The 19,129-nt window shown below is 36.2% G+C and overlaps 1 protein-coding gene across 2 annotated transcripts; it reads right to left on the bottom strand.

Annotated features, from left to right (window-relative positions):
* Nucleotides 1-1,270: 1,270 nt before the first annotated feature.
* ndufaf6 (NADH:ubiquinone oxidoreductase complex assembly factor 6) lies at nucleotides 1,271-19,055 on the bottom strand. Of its 2 annotated transcripts, none has more exons than XM_055047349.1 (9): nucleotides 18,859-19,055; nucleotides 17,920-18,019; nucleotides 17,625-17,747; nucleotides 17,484-17,540; nucleotides 16,662-16,764; nucleotides 16,029-16,162; nucleotides 10,478-10,579; nucleotides 6,462-6,518; nucleotides 1,271-3,504 (listed from the first exon to the last, which is right to left on the bottom strand). In XM_055047349.1, the coding sequence occupies exons 1-9, from the start codon at nucleotides 19,047-19,049 to the stop codon at nucleotides 3,376-3,378; spliced, it is 996 nt and encodes a 331-aa protein (XP_054903324.1). In that variant the 5' UTR covers nucleotides 19,050-19,055; the 3' UTR covers nucleotides 1,271-3,375. The 2 variants fall into 2 exon arrangements, with proteins under 2 accessions (XP_054903324.1, XP_054903325.1); XM_055047350.1 differs by having other exon boundaries at nucleotides 17,916-18,019; nucleotides 18,859-18,967.
* Between the last annotated feature and the right edge of the window lie 74 nt (nucleotides 19,056-19,129).

Below are 19,129 nucleotides of genomic sequence, written 5' to 3'. Positions count from 1 at the left end.
AAACCAATCTTTGCAAAAGAAAACAAAAAAAGCTTGCATTTTGATTTAAAATCTTTAAAATCTTTTAGCCTGCTCATTCCTGGAAACTTTAGCATCAAAATCCAGGCAGTCAGTCATTAGTGAAACTGTTTAAATATTAAAATTATAATCAAGATCGCTGCAATTTTCAGTGGCCCTCAGCGGTTCAATGGATGCTTCAAGGTGCATTTTAGACCATAATTTATGCTGCATGAATTATGTAAGGCACAAGCACAAAGAGCAAAACAATTTTTACTGGAACGAAATTGCCTTGCTTAGCTTAACAGCAGTCTTGCATTTATATTCAAATGAGTTGTCACATAATGCAAGAATGACGGCAAGGACTGAGCATCCAAACTTATTCTAGAACCTGGTTACCTCTGAGACATGTACACTGTCGTTACAGAGTGACGTTCAAAATATCAGGGAGATTAACCAGATCAGAAGTGATGGGAACTGACATGACACAACAAATAAACACTAAAACATCAACAAGATCCAATATGCAAAACAACCACCCTTCCTTTTGTAGCTTTCATTCATCAATGCCAATTTTAGGATCAGCTTTCCAAAGGCTTGAGTCAGGTAAGTAAAGAGCTTTTAATCAGTGCAGAGCATTTCAGTAAATTGTCCTGCATTGAAAATCTGATCTTCTTTTATGCTACCTTCCATTTCTGCACCACTGCTTGAAGAAAAAGTCCTTTAAAAACCGGCAGTAGGTGTAGAAGTGTATCTGAAGTCCATCTTCAATCTGAAACAGTCCAACTATCTCATCTTGCTAACAGCTCCCCATCAGTCGTTAGGTCTTTCCTACTTTGGTTCTGCTCCTAAGCACCAACTATCTCGTACTTCTGGATACTTCAGGTAGAATGAAGTTCTGATGACTATAGAGGATGATGGGTTGCACCTTTCTTGGGTCTTCTGCAGGTGACTTTTGACTTTTCTTCTCCAGCATATCAATGATTGTTCAGTGAAAATCTCATACAAATATATGAAACTCCATGAAACCTCTGTCACCATGGGAAGTTGTTTATAAAAACTGTAACACTTTATTGACAGGGTGTGCCGAAGACTGACACGACGTGTCATAAACATGACATAACATCTGTCATGAAGATGGAGTCTTTGTGAATGTCTATCACTGCTGTCATGAAGTGTCATTTAGTAAATAATGACTCTTTTAATGCAACTTTGCATTAAAAGTGTCGTTTACCAGATGACAGTCGATCATTAGAGAAAAAAAACATTGAGGTTAATTTTTCAAAATCATATTTTTATTATGTTCTTTAGTCATTTATAGAAGTTGCATTTATAAATAAAAGGCTTAGTTAGCAAGCTAAATGTTTAGTATGAAGATAAATATTAGTTAGCTAATTCTAGTTAGCTAAATAAACTAAGATTTACTTAGCTGGCTAGTTATCTGACTTGTATTTATTAGTATATCTATCCAGCTTTGCAAAACAACTAAAACCAAGTCAGATTAGATAAAGAAATTTGGATAAACATCACCTTCAATTTTCCCACAGACTTTAAAATGGATGTCCTGGATCTGTTATTTGACTGGGACATGGTAAAACATGAAAATGTTTTGCTCTCAAACTTTGAAACTGCAACCCTCCTTCAACTTTTAGATGTGTCTCTGCATCAGTGCACCTGAATCACACAGGTAACTTTCCTTTAAGGATATCGGAGTAAAAGTGGTGGAATATCACTATATATCCCACACTTTTCAGATGTTTAATTGCAAAGTTTTTTTGAAAAACAAGTTTTTTCCTTCTACTTCACAGTTGTACGTAACTTTCTATCAGACAACATCCCCATAAAACAGATAGGAATGTTATGATACTCAATGTAACAATTTATGTTATATTAAGGGCAGAAGTCTGTAAACTGAAAGATTAAAAATAAGACTTTAAAAACAATCTAATAAATCAGAGCTTTAATCAATAATTTATTCAAATATACTGCTGATTTTTAATCATACAGACAGAAAAGAAGTGATTTCATTTCCTTTACGGTTTTGTCAGGTTGAAAGTAATAAACTAGTTGTTTTTTCTATTTCTAGTTACAGCACCTCTGGGTTGACAGCATCTGCAGAACCCACAATTTATCTGATTGTAACAGCAAAACACAGTGAGACAAGTCTGAGTGTGTTTGTGCAGTTGGCCACCGCAGACTGCTCTCCACTGCGGTAATTTGTATTGTTCATTGATAAAATGGTTTGTATTTGATGCTCCCTGCCCTCATAATTTTCCTTATTATCCTGAGATTCTGTTCTCTCGATTGAGTGTTGCTCCTTTGTGCAGGATCTTCAAAATCTGGGAGGAAAATGGCATCAGAGCATTTGGGTTATTTTGTCTTTTGCAATTGCAGCCTGGAAGGATTTGCAGAGATTCATCTTAAATATGTTAGGGAGTGATTTACAGTTAGAAAAACTCTTCATGATGGTGAAAACTAACAAGTTTTAAGACTGAGGAGTATGATTAGATTAGGAGCAGCGTCTCATGTAAAAGCTGCAGTCTGTTAAGGATGTAGGGAAACAGATGTTTACTAGTTTTCCCAAAAGGAAAAGAGGCTCTTATTTTTTATGCTCTGAGTATTGCAACAACAGATAAACAATCTTTATCAGAAGATCAAAAACAACCCAAATTTCAAAACTTTACAATTAACATTTTTAGTAACTTTTTCTCATAATTTGTTGAGAACTGGAAGAAATTATTAATTTTAAGAAAAATAATGAGACTGAGATGAAACGCTTGACAGCTGGAAAAAACATCAAACCATTGGTTTTTAATAAAAACCAGTGGTTTTAACTAAAACTGCTAATTTTTCTCCAGGTTGCTACATAAATAAATAATTTCTTTGATATGTGAAAGTAAAATAAATCCATATTGTTGGGTTTCTTTGGATCAATAGTTAACAAGATAAACTGTAAGTGGCGCCAATTTTCCAGGAATATAAATCCAATCAAATCTTAAAATTTTAAATCAATAGAGATGATGGACTATCAGGTCACATAGAGGGCAGTTGAGAATAAAAAGCAATTAATTACTGCAGCATTTGCTCTCTAAAGCCCAGCGTGTGTCTGTTGGAGCTCTGAATCTTTCCTCCATCTGTTTTCTAAGAAAAAAAACTCCAGATACAAAGCTGATGGGAGTGAAAACCAGCCAGCTGGGATTTGTAGTTTCTCTGAGCGTGAGGATGTCAGTGCCAGTGCTCATATTTCACAAAGTCTGAGTGTCTTTATTAACATGCTGTGTAGCATTCTGAGAGCAGAATCTCAGTAAATAAAGTCTCTGCTTGCCAGTCCCACAGTTAGAGTCAAACTGGTTGAATTGGGAGAGGTGGGAGCTGGAATCAGTAAGTCTTCTTCCAGGAACGGAGGTACAGCTGGAAGGGCAGCAGAGGGTTTCTGTTCAGCAGGCTCTTGTGGAAAACATCAAAATCAGCTTTCCTGACTCTCTGCAGATAGTCCTCTAACACGACCTGGAGCACAGAGCAAAACAAGCACAAGCTGGTTCAGTTTGTGCCCTGAATTCATGCCTCACATCCTCAAAGATGACAGTTTCTGAAACATTCTGAACTTTTTCTGCTCTTAGGTCTAAGTTTAAAAAATATATATTTGTAAAACTGTACTTTCAAAGTAAAAACAAAGCAGTACAATTACTGTTGGCTGTTTAGTTTCTACAAAATGAAATAAAATATTGTCATATTTATATCACCATGTTGCTTACACTGCAATGCATCAGGGGTAGATGACTTAGGCTAAGTGTAGCGGTAGCTCAGACCAGCCAGAACAGAAATTTATGAAAAAATGAGAAGGACTAAATGGCTGAATAGAAGAGATTTGGCCCAAAAAAATGGTATTGGTGCTGCTGCTAATTGGAAATGCTAACCAAAATAGAGAGCATATGCTGTATAAAGCTACAATTTCTAATTTAAAACATTTATTACTAGCATTGGGACCAAACATTTCAATATATTAGAATGAGTTTATTACAAAGACTAAATTATGCTTCCACATCTCTTTCAACATTTGTTTGTTTAGATGTCCTGTTAGCTCAATGCGTCATTGGCCCAGCATGCATTGAGCAGGTGAAAAAATGTCAATGCAATTTTATAAAAATAGAGTTTTGACATATCACAAACTACAATTTTTGGGGTTAATAGAAAAATTACAACATATGTAGACTGACAGGTTCAACTAGTCATGGATTCCTTTAAACTGAAGATCATAAACGCTCTAAAAAACTGAAACTCTCGGTTGTTGCTCTAGAAGAGCCCCATTGAAAAAAGGAAATAAAACAGCCAGGATTTACCAAGAATGAAAACTACAGCCTCTCTGTGAAGAGCTTTAACGGATTTCCATCAAAGGGCAACTGAGCAGTTACTGCATACATCATCATGTAAAAGCATAGGAGGAAGAAACCAGAAAAGAGCCACTCGTTAAGGTGACCCCTGCAGACAAACTGTGATTGCAGCGTATTTCTAAACTGTTTTTTTCTGCATCAGGGTTTAGGGGTCTTAAAATGATGAAAGGAATGAATAAAGCAGGAAAATAAAAAAACATTTTTTAGTGAAAAGCTTTTCCCGCAGGCCGTAGAATGTCAATTCTGTTCACTTCCTGCTCAGAAGTGATGATAGTTTAATGATAAAAGATTGAAGAAAATGGACCACATGCATTTTCCTGTAACAACATGAGATTAGTTATCATCCTGGAGGGGCATCACATTTTATTTGAAATGTGAGTATTTGGACTTCAAATGTTAAAAAGGCAAAACAAAAATATGTCAATCTTATGACAGATTTTGGTTCCATCTTAAAAATAGGAATCTATTTCAAAGCTGAAATTTTACCATCTTTTTGTTTCTTCAACCCAAGAACCACAGGATGAAGCTTGTTGCTTTTCTCCCCTTCATCCTTCTCGCCAACATTATGCACACCTGCCATTTAGCTCCCCAGCAAACAGCGAGTGCTGCAGAAATACGTTACGGACATTCTTTATTCTGCCTGCAAAGCTCTCTGAGGTGTCTGTTCCTCCATCCCCCGTGTCTCTCTGAACAATTTGGTGGTGATACAGAGGCTGGAAATGTGTTTTCAAAAGGTTTTTTTTTCTGTTTGGGCACATGGACACAAGATTCCACCTACACACTGTTTGAGGAGGCTTTTCTGCGTCATTACAGAAGATGAGAATATTTTATTTGGAAAAATCTGCTGAGTTCTTTAAAGAATTGCTTAAATCAAAAAGAATCTGCCGATCGTAACATCTTTTTAAACAGTTTTCTTTAAGTCTTCGATATGTACCCTCAGGTCTGTTGCTGTCATTCTTCATGTTGTTTTGAAATGAGTCGGTGTGATTCATGTCAGCTAGCCTTTACTGGTGCTCCTCTTTTTTTTTTGTTCATTCTGCCACAATGATCCAAACCTGCAGTTTATCTGAATCTAATTTTCAGGACAAGAAGAAAGCAATGCAGACTGTGCCTGCTTTCCCTGTGGTTTGCTGTCATGAACACAAATAGACAGCAACACTCCCACACATGCATGAAGGGGCCTTTTTGCTGCTTGGAGAAGGTCCCCTACAAAGTCATTTCTGCTCGGTTGGTGATGGGTCATCATTATGGACTCCATAGAAATGTTTTATTCACCAGCATAAAACAGCCTCTGAGTTACATTTAGAAAAAATTCACACCAGCCTTGTTTGGTCTGCTTTAATCAAACTCTGATTCGTTTGTATTGAAAGTCCGATTCGTTCAGGGAGTTGTCGCCTGGTTTGCCGAAAAACGTAAATCTCGGTTCGGTTGAAGTGAACTCTTCATTTATTAAATTAAACCTCTCTGACATATTGCAGATATTTATACCAATATATAAATTACACATTTGCCCACTTTTATGACACGATGTAAAAGCATGAAACACAAACAGGAACAAGATTAAGATAAAAATTGGTTGTTAATATTGACCCAGTTTTTCTTATCGGATCAATGCCGAGGGCTACAAAGTGATTTTGAAGGCACTGATTGGCCTCCTTAGGGTGTTTATAGGCATGGTACTCCTAGTACATGTAACCTTCTTCAACTAAAAGTAATAATCTTAAAATCATTTACCTCCCTTTGTGCCCTGAATATTAGCAATGAGAGAGTATTTTTGTAAACCTAACTGACTGAAAAAGAAAATGTTTAGGCTGCTTTTTCTCAGACTGCATAAAAACATATTTTTAAGGAATGTACAAATATTTTTGGTTTCAGCTCCACAGACAAAAGAAAAAAAAACTGATTAAATTGGATTATTTTCAATGCCTTAACAAATCTGGTTGTCTGCACAAACAAGGTCTGCAGTCTGACTTTCAGGGTGATTACTGAAGCAAACATCAGTGATATGAGAAAAAAAGGATTTTAAAATGTAAATGAGATCTTGATGAACAGCAGAAGGAAATCATAACTTACAGTGGGAAGGAAGGCCGGGGTTGCTGCTGCTGGAACATTCTGGCTAAACGATCGAGCCTGAAGCAGAAAAAGGCAGAACAAACTTAAATAAAAAACAAATATCTTTCCTGTGTAACTAAGTTTCAAAAAGATTGGCAAATCACAGAAATATAAGCTGCAACTTATGGTCAAATACTGACTTTGTATTTGCTGCCATGAGCATTAAAAGAGTTGAAAAAGAAAAATTCTTAACATTTCTAATAAAAGACTATATGAATTTGCTGCTACATACGTGCAGTTGTGATACTTGAGCAATAAAACGGCCTGAGTCAGACTTTCTAATAATATCTGAAGGGCTCTACGATCCTATTTCTCTAAGCTTTTGAAAGCGTTTCCCATCTAGTTTTGCACCCGGTTATTTTGAGAGGATTCTGTTTTTGCTCAGGCAGTCAACCTTTGGATCACTTAGACACACAAATGGAAAAGCCATGAATAAACCAGTGTTTTCTCTACCTGCAACAGGCAGTTTGTCAAACAACAGCTAAATTATCTTTTTAGGATACTTTAACTAAAAACATCATCTAGCCTAAATACCTAAATACAACAGTGTGATAAACATAATAGTACTTAAATGCCAAAACTGTCAGCTTGACACACAGCATACCTCATCACCATTAGTGACGCGTTGGTAAAAAAAAAAGTTGCATAAAAAGGACCAGTAAGAAAGACAGAGTGAGAATGATAAATTAAATGTAAAATCAGTGGGCTCCAGTATTTCAGTAATACTGGAGCTAAAATGTTTAGCGCATTTAGTTTCCCCTAAATACTTTTTTTTTCGGTTAAATTCTAACAAGATAATTTACTTGGCTGCTTTGTTCAACATCACTGCTGAAATTTATATTCAAAAATAAAATATTCTTATTTTGAAGTCTGTCATTGCCTAAAATAAAAATTTTTAGTGGTAATCTCACATTAATTAAACCCCAGGAAGAAGAAGGAAAATTATGCAACTTATTTTCTTCCAGGATTCATTTATATTTTCCCTGCTTCCATGTTTTACTGCGAGGACGATCCGTTCAGGTGCAAGTTAGCCAGGAAGTTCTTTTTTTTTCCATCTGTGCACTTCCACATGTTTGCTGAATCTCCTACTTCAGTTTTGACAAACCCTGAAAAATTACTTTTTATTGCTTTCTTGCAACTGTCTCATTGTTTCGGTAGATTTTGCATTTGTCATGGCAGGAAGTAAAACTAATTTAGATATAATTGACCTAGTTTGATCAAGTATCAATCAGGCAAAAGTCAGGGAAAGCAAAAGCATTGTTCTGGATAGAGGTCACCAATTGTCACAAAGCACTTAGGGATTTGCTTTATTTGCCAAACAGAAGCAAAAAAGCAAAAGAAAATCTCATCATCAGCTCCACATGGGGTGCAAGAATTAGGTTGCTACTCTGCCAGCTCAGCCCTAATTAAGTCAATTAGTTAATTAATTAGAACGCATTCTTTTTAGTACAAATGTCTCATTTTAGTAAGTTTTAGTCTGTTTTATTGCTTACATGAATATAATAAAAACAGTTAATAAAAGAAGAATATTCCCTAATTTAGAGAAATGACTGTATATATTTCATCTTGTTTGTCCTTAACTTCTTACACACTCAATTATTTCTAACAGACATGATATAGGTTGATTTTTAAATCCCCTTTTGTTTTTCTTTTAACACCAGTCAATATCAACTGTGAAACAGGCCCTTTCTTTCAACGGAAATGACTTTGTATTCCCAGGGAAGGAAGAACCTGTGGGTGTGCAGACTGACATCTGAATTTGTGAAGTTAGCAACGAATCCCCTGAGCTTCTGTCAGATACAGGTTTGGCCTTTTGTGGCTCAAACATGTTCTGGCACAACTTAAAGAATTTGTGGGTCCTAACAGTGTTTGTCAAGCTGTGCCAAGGAAGTGTTTGCAGACTGATCTCACACACAGGCTTGCTGGAGTAAAACAGTGCATTGCTGCTATAATAGACAAATGTGTATAGATGTAAATGTAAATGTTGCTGACCATTGGTGTGGACAGTGCTGTCAATTCCTTTAATTCAATAGTCTTTTCATGGATTTATAATCATCCAAAGAACTGTTTGTGTTTTGGTCTTTAAATTGGTATGGTTCATCTGGTTTTTATACACTAATGAAATGTTACTTTACTGGAATTCCTGGGAAGTTTGCTTAAAACAGAAATTTGATTATAACTTTACAAAAACTAAACATTGAAACAGTAAACAGATGAAAAATAGCACTTGATTCCTACTTCCCAATTGCTCTCTCTGAGTGTAATTGAATGCGATTTAGCTTCTAGCAGAATTTCCTAATAGGTGCGAACAATGAAGAAACAAAAGTGCTTGAACAAACTGTTCAAGCACTTAGTGCTTGAACAGTTGCATAATGAAAAAGTCTCCATGAAGACAAAAATCAATAAGGTATACAAGTGGAGACTAATACATCTCCAAACCAATTAGCTGCAAACTCTTAGGGGAAACAAAATAGTAAACAGCAGATATTTGCAGGACATTTTGAGTCATCCACAGCTTTGCAGGTGCAAGCTGCAACCCACAGCATGCCAGAGCATGAGTCACCAGTGGTGTTAATTTTAAAATATCAAACCTATGCCTGCTGTTCAAGTGGTGTAAAAAGTGTGGAGAAGAACTAAAGTGCAGTGGAGGTGAACGAGCTGAACAAACAGGTTTAGCAAAGAACTCACATCCAATCAATGGTGAGTTTATTGGTGAAACAAATTAAGATTTTTCTGGTTGAAAATAATTTAGGTCCTCCCAAGGAAAATCCTTCTTGAGTTTCTGCAGCATTTAAACCGTTCCGACATAAAATGTCACCAGAAAGGCTAATTGCACATTTCCATTGACATTTCGGACCACTCATTTTCTGTGACCGTCCATCTTTGCCGAACTTGTGGTGTAGAGTCATTATTTTACCATTCTTGTGTATGATAGTTGGCCTTCCTTTTCCCTTCATTCATTTGATCCATTTGAAGTAGGAAGAAACATATGTGTGGTATAATAAACATATGTGTGGTATAAATTATTTAGGTTAAATAATTCACAAAACCTTTTTTGATTTGACTTTTATACACTTCATGTTCAGCTTAACATCATTCATTGTACGAGTCAAATAATTCTTGAATTACCCAGTATGATGCTGTTACTAAAACATGCAAACATAATTTCTGATTCTTGACAGTGTCATGGTAACATCAAGTGTCAAACCAACCTATCTGGCTAATACTTGGTATTTTAAAGAAATTTTGGGTGAATAAACCAGGAAAATCACAAAGATGTGAATAAAACCAGAGAAGACAGAGCTTTCAAAGTAACATCTCCTTAATTGAAGGTTTTTCCTCTACAGGTCAGGCAGCCCTCCTTGCTAACAGTTTCTAAAGTGGCTTTTAATGAACGAGTCTCTTTGAAAGCTGGAGTCCAGGGCTCTAGATTTATTGGACTTTCCACAACGACTTAATAACTTTGGTTGAAATGATTAAATAAGGAGTTGTTTTTTTAATATAGTTATTGGAGTTTTTAAGGGGCTTTTTTGTACTTCAAGTACCCATTAATATTTCTTAGCTCTATTTTTCTTATTTCTTAGTTTAGAAACTATCAGGATTTTCACTTTCCAAAGATATAACATTCCATTAAAGAAAATGCATCCACCTACTTGTTTGCAATGGTTTTGTAGAAACCTAAAAATAGAAGTGAAATGGTGGACGAAAAATAAATAATTTTTTAATACTGGATATTTATAAAGAACTATAAAAGTCACGTACTATTTGTGCTTGTAAAGAAGTTTTTGTTTTCTTGCTGGACTTAGTTCAGTTAAGCGCATGTCCTTCACTACAATACTGGATGAACAGAAATTAAGGTTTTGGATTAGAACAGCTGAACTTGGCCAATTTCCAAAGTCTTATTTTGATAGTAGAACCGTAGATTTGTGTAAAAGTTGAGACAAAAACAATTAGAAAATAATTTTTGTGTTACATACATGTTCAAGGTGCACGTGAGCCTGGCTCGCGATGTCGAACACGACATCTCGAACGTTCTTCTCCCGGCTGCCACGGATGAAATCCTCCTGAGACGCGCCGTGCTAAAAAAATTTAAACAAACAGAACAGAAGCCACTGCGTTTGTTTCAAGATCACAGAACAGTGTCGTCAATATTCAGGGTTGAAACAATCAATCAGATTAATCTGGATGAATCAATTATTGAAATAGTTGTCAACAAATTTAGAAATCAATTAATATTACCTGGAGTATACAAACTCAAAAAAGGCCAATTTGTGAAAAAAGAATATAATCAAAGAAGGAATTAAGCAAAAAAAGATTTTGGAAAGACAGACAAAAAATTTTTTATCTGTAAAAATGTTTGACTCAGAACTCTTCAAAGTAGAAGTTTTAGCTTCACATGCGTCCCATTATTAATTGTTTAAACGAAACAAAATAAACATATCAACTATACAGAGAATGATTTTAAGTCAAACAGAAAAGACTAAACTTTTCTCATGTTAATGTTAAAAGTACGTTTTTGGCTGCTGATGCGTCCTTTGCTATAAATAATCAAGCATTCTCTACAGGAATAATTATTTTCTTGCTTAAAAAGGAATACAAATTTATTTGCAAAATGTGGCAGAATAGTTAAGACAAAATGTGAGAAAATGTTTGTTTATGGATATAAAAAAGTGAGTTAAAATCACCTGTTAGATTTCACACTTGACCTGTTAAATCTAACAGGTCAAGTGTTTTGTTCTAAGAAAAAAAAAACTAAATTTTCTGAGAAGAACCCATCAAATATTTTGAAGTTTGGACATAAATCAAAAGTCCTTTCAGTTTTATGATGCAGCCAGAAGCACAGGAACCGTTTCGTGACCCTCAGCACACCTGCAGTGATAACTGCTCCCAGTTTTATCTACTCAGCTCCATGAGCCAAAATCTTCAAAAATCTGCAGATAAGACTCAGAGAAGCAACACATGAAAGACATCCTGAGAGTCCCGTCAAAGTAGGAGGAATCTTAATACTGAAAGATGACATATAAAAGTGTCTGTCTGAAAATGCACCGTACATCAAAGTATATCACTGACTGACGACAATACAAAAAACTATGGACGAATGTTTTTTTTTTAAAAGTGCTTGAAGATGTTTTAATATATTCTAGCTAGCTGGAAAATTTCTATACGAGTGCTGCAGAGGAAAGAAAGAAAGTATTTGGATCAGATATCACCTTAAGATTTATGATTTATATTCAATATTTACACAAAATACAATATAGATTTGTTTCAAGAGGAAAATATTTCACTTTTAATTGTTGAAAGAGATTAAATTCTACTAGGAACTTCTTTGTTAGACTTTTCTTCCATTTGGACACATCAAATCCAAAAGAAATTTCTCTGAAATGGACAAATTAACTATTTCAACATTTCATCCTCGAGAATTCAGAGACGATCAAACATTGTGTTTCAAGAAAGAATAAGAAAATAAAGATTGATAACTTAAGTGCAAGTTTGAAACATTACTGAATACATATATTTTCACTTTACATAAAATGCCGAGAAGAAACTAAGAGCGTCAAATCCTGCGGTGGAGAAAATAAGTATTCAACACATCAACATTTTATCTCAGAGAATTTATTTTTAATGGGGTCATTGACATTGAATCCTAAATAATACACATGCAAAGAAATCAGTATGACTAAGTCCATAAATTATTTGCTGAGGTGGAAGGGCGCAGCGAAAAAAAAAAATTGAACAAAAACAAAGAAGCAGAAAGGCAGAAAACTAAGAAACCAGCTGTAAACTATCAGTATTTAGAAAGCAGGTTCAGTAAAAAGGTAATAGTTCTCTTAAGACCTTTGTTAGAAAACATACTTTGGCTGAAGACATTTATTTATCAGTAAGCAGCATTGGGGTCATAATCTTGGAGAATATAATTTTAACCTTTTTGATCAGGTGATTTCTGACAGAGGAGCAACAATTATCAGAAGACCTGAGCAAAAGGAAAGGACCACTTGCAATGAGCTTTAGAAACATTTCCAATGCTTATTCAATGAGTCTAATTATGTAACATAACTTATGAACTAATGAACTTGATTGTTGTCATTTCCATGTTGATATGCTCATTAGAAATATATTTACTGACAATACAATATTGTGTTTAATAACACAGATTCTCGTCATTTCTCAGCACCTTAGTGAAGGGATTTGACTTCATCTTTGAATTCAGCAAAGGATCAAAATAGCAGAGCGATTTTCGTTCAAAGAACAATTTCTCCCACTCCACTTACATACAGTACATTTGCTGAGGAGGAAACTCAGCTCCAGATTACTGAGAGATGATGAGAAAAATTGATGCAGGTAATGAAGGGTATTGAAAAGAAGCAAAATATTAAATGAAAGGATAAAAGACCAACGTTTCAGACCAGCAATAAAGGAAAGAAACCATTTTGGGGACTGCAAAGCTATTAGAAAGCACCATTGTCCTTGCTTTGAACCATCTGCTGGTTCTGACAAATATTAAATGCAGAATTATATTTGATCTTTAAATAAAATAGCTCTAGTGCAAGCTCATGGTTGAGTCCCACTTTTGCTTCTTTTCAATAAAACAGATGTAAATGGAGCAACAGAAATATAGTGAAGGTGGATTGAAAGTGCATTATCAAAAAAGTTAGCAGAGAAAGTGACAAATAAATGCCGACACAACTTGCAGGGAAAGCTTAGATTCATCTGAAATATAGAAATACAATTCTACATTTCCAGAAAAATCTGCAATAAAAAATAAAAGACAGAGCTCTTAAAACCAGAGATGTTATACATCAGTTTTCTCCAGAGAGCGAGTTTTTTGCTCCAGTATTGTCTGAGGTATGAAATGGGATGACGGCATACGGCCAATGTTGCCCCGACTGAGAGCTAAATTTTTATAGAGACTTGGTGTGCCTCATTTCACACCTGCAGCTCCCATCAGACACGTCAGAAAGGGACAAACCAAGCAGCAAATTGGCTCAAGCTGCTGCTGTCCCACAGATCATGAATCAGTGTTTAAAAAGACTGAAGTATAACTCAGGAAATGTTAGTTTACACTCTTAGACCAAAAACTTTTGACTTCACACTATAATATGTAAATCTGGGATGTTATAGCACAGTCATATAGATAGAAGCCTTTAAATTATCAAACGAACCTCAAAATTTGTATGTGACTAACACTGAACAGCAATATCTCAAGCTTTCTAAAAAATTAAGTGCCACCGCAATCAGATTACTGTGCCAAAGCTTTATGATCCCAAAGCGACCCAGAGGAGAGCACTGTTTAGGGAAATAATGGATGGAGCCATTTATGGATCACTTTTAAAGTTTATTCAGCAACTGCAGGCTGACAGCATTATCAAGAAACCATAGCAAGAGGAAGGAAGTTAAAAACAAAGCACAACTAATAGGATTAACTGCATAGCTGAGCTTTGACTGCAACTACTATAAGGAAATCTTTTTGGATGAGGAGTCAGAACCAAGAATGGTGGGATTGTGAGATAGAAACGGTGAGTTAAAAGATTTGCTGAAGTGTTTTTTACAAAGTGAGCTTTGTACATATAAACAAGCTGAGTAATTATGATCTGGATGGAATATGGGACACATAAATATTCAGTGAAAACCAAGATTCTCCCTCTAATTAAATGATTTTTCCAAAGTGTTTTTAGTGGATCTTAGATTGAGGTGGTGTGTAGGCCGATCTGGAAGTCCAACACACATTAATCTAATAGTTTGACCTCTTCAGCTTGCAAAAAAGTTTTTTTAATTCCACAAACACTGTCTGAGAACTTTATCTACAGATTAAAATGCTACAAGTGTTTGGGTGTTTTAGTTCAGCTTTTCTAAAATCATAAAAATAGGTTAGAAATAAAGATTTCATATATTAAGACATGGTATTCGTTTACAGCAATGTAAACGAATTTTATGGAGTAAAACTCCATAAAATAATGACGCCGTTCAGTTTTACGTGTCAAAGCAAAATTAACAGAAAAACTAAAAGATTCTTGATTTAAGCAGCCTGATAGGGACATTTTCATGAATGTGTTTGAATGAGTGTGGCTCGTCATGCTGTTGATTTTTTCTCTAATCTCAGCAGTATCTCAATATTTGGTCTTAACATTCCCTTTTCTACCACCGTCACAAACCTTGGAGTTAGGTTTGACTCTAACCTCACTTTCAACTCCCACATCCATCATCTTTCTAAAGTCTCCTTCCTCCATCTCAAAAACATTGCCAGACTCCGCCCCTCCCTTTCCCAACCGGATGCTGAGAGGTTGATCCATGCCTTTATCTCCTCACGGTTGGACTACTGTAATGCCCTCCTCGTTGGGACCTCTGGTAAAAACCTGCAAAAGCTCCAGCACATTCAGAACTGTGCTGCCCGGGTCCTGATGAGGAGGCGCAAATACGACCATATCACTTCTGCTCTTCATTCACGTTCATTGGCTACCGATCAAACATAGAATACATTACAAACTCTGTCTGCTCACCTATCAATGCATCCATGGAACTGCTCCTGCTTATCTCAGTGAACTCCTCTCACCGCATGCTACCTCTCGAAGTCTTCGTTCCTCCACCTCCTTCTACTGCCTACATCAACCTAAGACCAAACTAGCCACTATGGGGGATAGGGCTTTTCAGGCAGTAGCTCCGCGGCTCTGGAATGCCCTTCCAGAGTCCCTGAGAGCCCCACAAGGTTTGGAGGCCTTCAAAAAAGGTCTTAAGACTCACCTTTTTAAACAGGCCTTTTAGAACTGTAAGTTTTATTTTAAATTGTTAGTTTTAATGTTTATTTTGGTACACTTGGTGTGATATGTATTATTTTATGTTTTACTGTAAGCTTTACAATTGATCTTTTTTAGTCTCTGTAGCACTTTGAGATTTCTTTGAAATATAAGGTGCGTTACAAATAAAATTTATTATTATTATTATTATTATTCCTGCCTCAACTCGTCTGTCTCTCCTCTGTTTTTCTCTGTTATGTTTAATTAGTCAAGTGTTACTAGAGGAATATTCGATCTCTTATCTGCCTCCTGCATCCTGGATATATTACTCATATCTTTTAATGAAGAAGTATTACATTTGTTCTCGTTTTACGCTATGCTGCAGATGGTACTCGTTGGGTGTTGCAGGATGATTAAACACACCTCCAGCTCCCTCTTCTGGAAGCAGTAAGGAATGCGGGTAGAAAGCCTGGGGTCGGAAGCGTCATCCTTGCATCAGAGGATTTTTTAAGGGCAGAGCTTGCATGCTTCAAACAACAGCCCTGGTTCCCCCCGTCGGCTCTTCTAGCAGCAGCAGTTGGTCTTCAACCCGGGCAGAAAGCCCAGACAAGGTTGGAAAATGTTTGTGACATTACTCTCCACAATGATTTCAATCCAATATTCTCATGTTTGCCAAAAGGCTGCAGAGTAGACATTTTGGAAAAGACATGCAGACAGTGTTGACACTGATTTGGGATCAATATCTGAACTGCAGCAGCCTCAGATATTATTTTCATAAGGCTGAACAGAGACAACTCACCAGCATGCATATATCCATGGGCAGGTAGACTTTCCTTCGGCTGCTGTTGTAAGGAGTGGCTCTGAGACACGTGGCGATTCCCTGAGCTTTTCCTATGTGACTTGCTGCATGATCTGCATGGACATTTTTCACTCCTGCAAACAGAAAAAAATCTCAGCAACAAAATCCTACTTTCTGAGAAATCTTGCAAACTTTTCAAGTGTTTTAATTAACAGAAGCTGTTTCAGCGATAATGTTTTCCTGTGCATCCTTAGACCAGACAGTGGGGTGATCATGACCTTACTAATGGAGTTGCTGCTATTTTTAAATCCAGAGTAGACATGAGTGGTAGCTGGAATGACAAACTGCTTCACCCTGATGTCACTCCTATGTTCACTAATGAGGAAACAGGAAGACAGCCAACAAAACTGGTGAGTTAAGAGATGCAATGTTTCTACCAAAGGGGAAAAGGTCAGAAGAGCAAAACCAAATGCTGCTGTCTGAAGGAAAAAAAAAAATTTTTTTGTTATTTTCAGTACCTTTGAGACTTGTATAAGAAAAAAAAATGCAATGAGAAAGCGGCACTAAGAAAAGTTGATGTTAAAAATGCAGCAACATGTCTAATCTTCAGCACCTTTCCTCATTAATACGTACCTAAACACTCCAGCAGCAGGTATAATAGTGAAGACTGTGTGTTCTCTGAATACTTCTCAAGCTCCTGTAGGTTCCTGTAGGCTCTGTCATCCAGATCCTTTTCCTGCTCAAACAGAAAGACTCAGTGAGTTTCACCTTAAATATCAAGAAATAAAAACATAATTTATTAGTGAGAATGATCAATTATTAACTAGGACTGTAAGTAATTATTTTAGTAATCAAATTACTCTGAATAACAAGTTACTGAATATCTGGATAAAAAATTGGCACATTAATTTTTCATTTAATCATTTAAGCCTTTTTACACTATTTTAGAAGTACATTAAAAATGCAAAAAAAGCAAATAATTTAATTACTTTTGGAGAAAAAAAAATTCTGCTCTGCATCCTCTGGAATTTGGAGTTGCAGTTCAAGTCCCAGAGGTTATTTGAGCTTTTAAAATGCTAATTAGCAGCCATGGATTTGCATCATAACAACTGTCTGAAATGAAAAACTAAAAAAATCAGAGAAAAACTCTTTGCCATTGAATAGAATCATAGAAAACAACCATAAAAATATGAAATGTGTCAACAAAAAGAAATATGAACAAAAGTCTACAAAAAGAACTGTAACCTTAGGAACACTCATGTTGTTCTATCTAAAATAAAACTGTGGTCTCAGAACTTGGAAGCATTTCCTTTGGCTTCAAAGTTTCCAAGTCCCAGAGGAATATATAAAAGATTGTATTCACTGTACTGACAGTAAGTACTCAATGCTATCTGAACTAGCACAATGATACCCACTGGACATGCTGAATGCTATTCTTTTAACTTTCTTTCTTACCCTCTCTGTAACAATTCTCATCAGCCATCTTTTTGTAAGACCATGTGTCTTCACGGCCTACAAAGAAAAAGAAAAATAAAGATATTGACCCCTAAATGCTTGAAAATGTGTCAATTCAAAATTCTTTGTAATGACATTTACCTTCCACAGCTCAGCACTGACTGGCTGGTTCGGAGGGTCATCTCTGTAGATCTCCTCTATGGCCGTCTTCCAGAACTGCATTCGCATCAGACCAATGGTCTTCTGGGAAATGGAGTCCTTCACCTAGTGAAGACGGAAAATCAGAGAGTCCGTCGCTGAACACATTAGTTTAAAAGAACTGCTGGTATCAGACACTTCTACGTACTTTTCCGTACACCTAGCATTAGTTTAACAATCAGTTTCGACATCAATATAATAAATAACCTCCCATTCAGCTATATGGAGGAATACCTGCCTGTGCCAGCTCCACATTAAAGGCTCTCAGAGCCAGAGAGGAGCGCCGCGCCTCCTCGGGGAGGAGGAGACACGACAAGAAGCCCTCATAGTCTCTGGATCTGAGGAGGAGCAAAAAGAGGTTTAAGATTCAGGATGAATTTTAAAGTCAGTGTGAAGCAAATTCAGTTTCAACTGTAGAAAGGTACATATAAAAAATGGAAGAAAAAGAACAACACAAGCAAAACAAACTTTAATTTGTGAAAATAAAATCTTATAAAAGAGCCAGAAGAGAAATAAGACACAGTTAAAAGACTAATTTAGCAATAAAAACCTTTATTAGATTTGAAATAACTTATTACATACAGTCTTAGAAAGTTTTAGGACTGAGGAATGACAAACCACATTATCTTAAAGTACATTAATTGGTGGTTGCACAATGATAAAATGAGGACATGTATTTATTAATAATAATAATTTTAATAAATTATTAAAATGATCTGTAGGGCTTCACAGTTGTGCAGTTGGTAGCAATGTTGCCCTGCAGCAAGAAAGTTGTAGGAGGTTTTCAGCATGTTCTCCCTGGGCATGCGTGGGTTCTCTCCGGGTACTCCAGTATTCTCCCACAGTTCAAATACAGGACTGTTAGCTTAACTGGGCACTGGGTCAATTAACGTAAGCCGATTACAAGAGCAAATTCAAACAACCTCAAACTGAAGATAAAAACATCTAAATACTTCAACAAGCACATAATTAGCGCATTGTCTTATTATTCAGCAGAAATCTAAATGAAGAATGCCATAATTAAGCCCGCTATATTAAAACAACATTTTCTTTTAAAACTAATTGCAACATCTACAACAAATAAGCTCCGATATTTTAAGTGTTCACTGCTGTAAACACAGTTGATGCATGTGTTTAGTAACGACATTCATCATGCCTGTTAGCAGAACTGACCCACCTGACCAGGTTCAGGCAGTATTTCTCACTGTGCTGATTCTCCCCTGCTGTGTTTGTTGACGCTCTCACACTTTGTATTTCAGCCAGTCTTTGAAAACAAACCCCGTTTAGTGCTATCTTTCTGGGAATACTGTAAATTAGCGACGTTTTTCTGCTAAACAATCCATGCTGAACACTGACGCCGACTGCCATGTTCCCCTTCACCTCGTGTTGCGTTCTCTGTACCTCGTAAATACGACGTTCGAACTTCTAGTTTCATTTTGTGCTTGTGT

Source organism: Poeciliopsis prolifica, unplaced genomic scaffold (assembly GCF_027474105.1).
Source record: "Poeciliopsis prolifica strain line A6 unplaced genomic scaffold, Auburn_PproV2 SCAFFOLD025, whole genome shotgun sequence".
Taxonomy (NCBI): domain Eukaryota; kingdom Metazoa; phylum Chordata; class Actinopteri; order Cyprinodontiformes; family Poeciliidae; genus Poeciliopsis; species Poeciliopsis prolifica.
Note: the sequence above shows the minus strand (reverse complement) of the source record. Positions and strands in the feature narration are given on the sequence as shown.

Excerpts from the sequence above, each read along its gene's own strand:
- ndufaf6 (XM_055047349.1), bottom strand. The coding sequence starts at position 19,049 with ATGGCAGTCGGCGTCAGTGTTCAGCATGGATTGTTTAGCAGAAAAACG. Across the intron at positions 16,163-16,661 it reads CCTGCTGCTGGAGTGTTTAG|GAGTGAAAAATGTCCATGCA; the intron begins GTACGTATTAAT and ends TTCTGTTTGCAG. Across the intron at positions 3,505-6,461 it reads CCCCGGCCTTCCTTCCCACT|GTCGTGTTAGAGGACTATCT; the intron begins GTAAGTTATGAT and ends TCTGTGCTCCAG.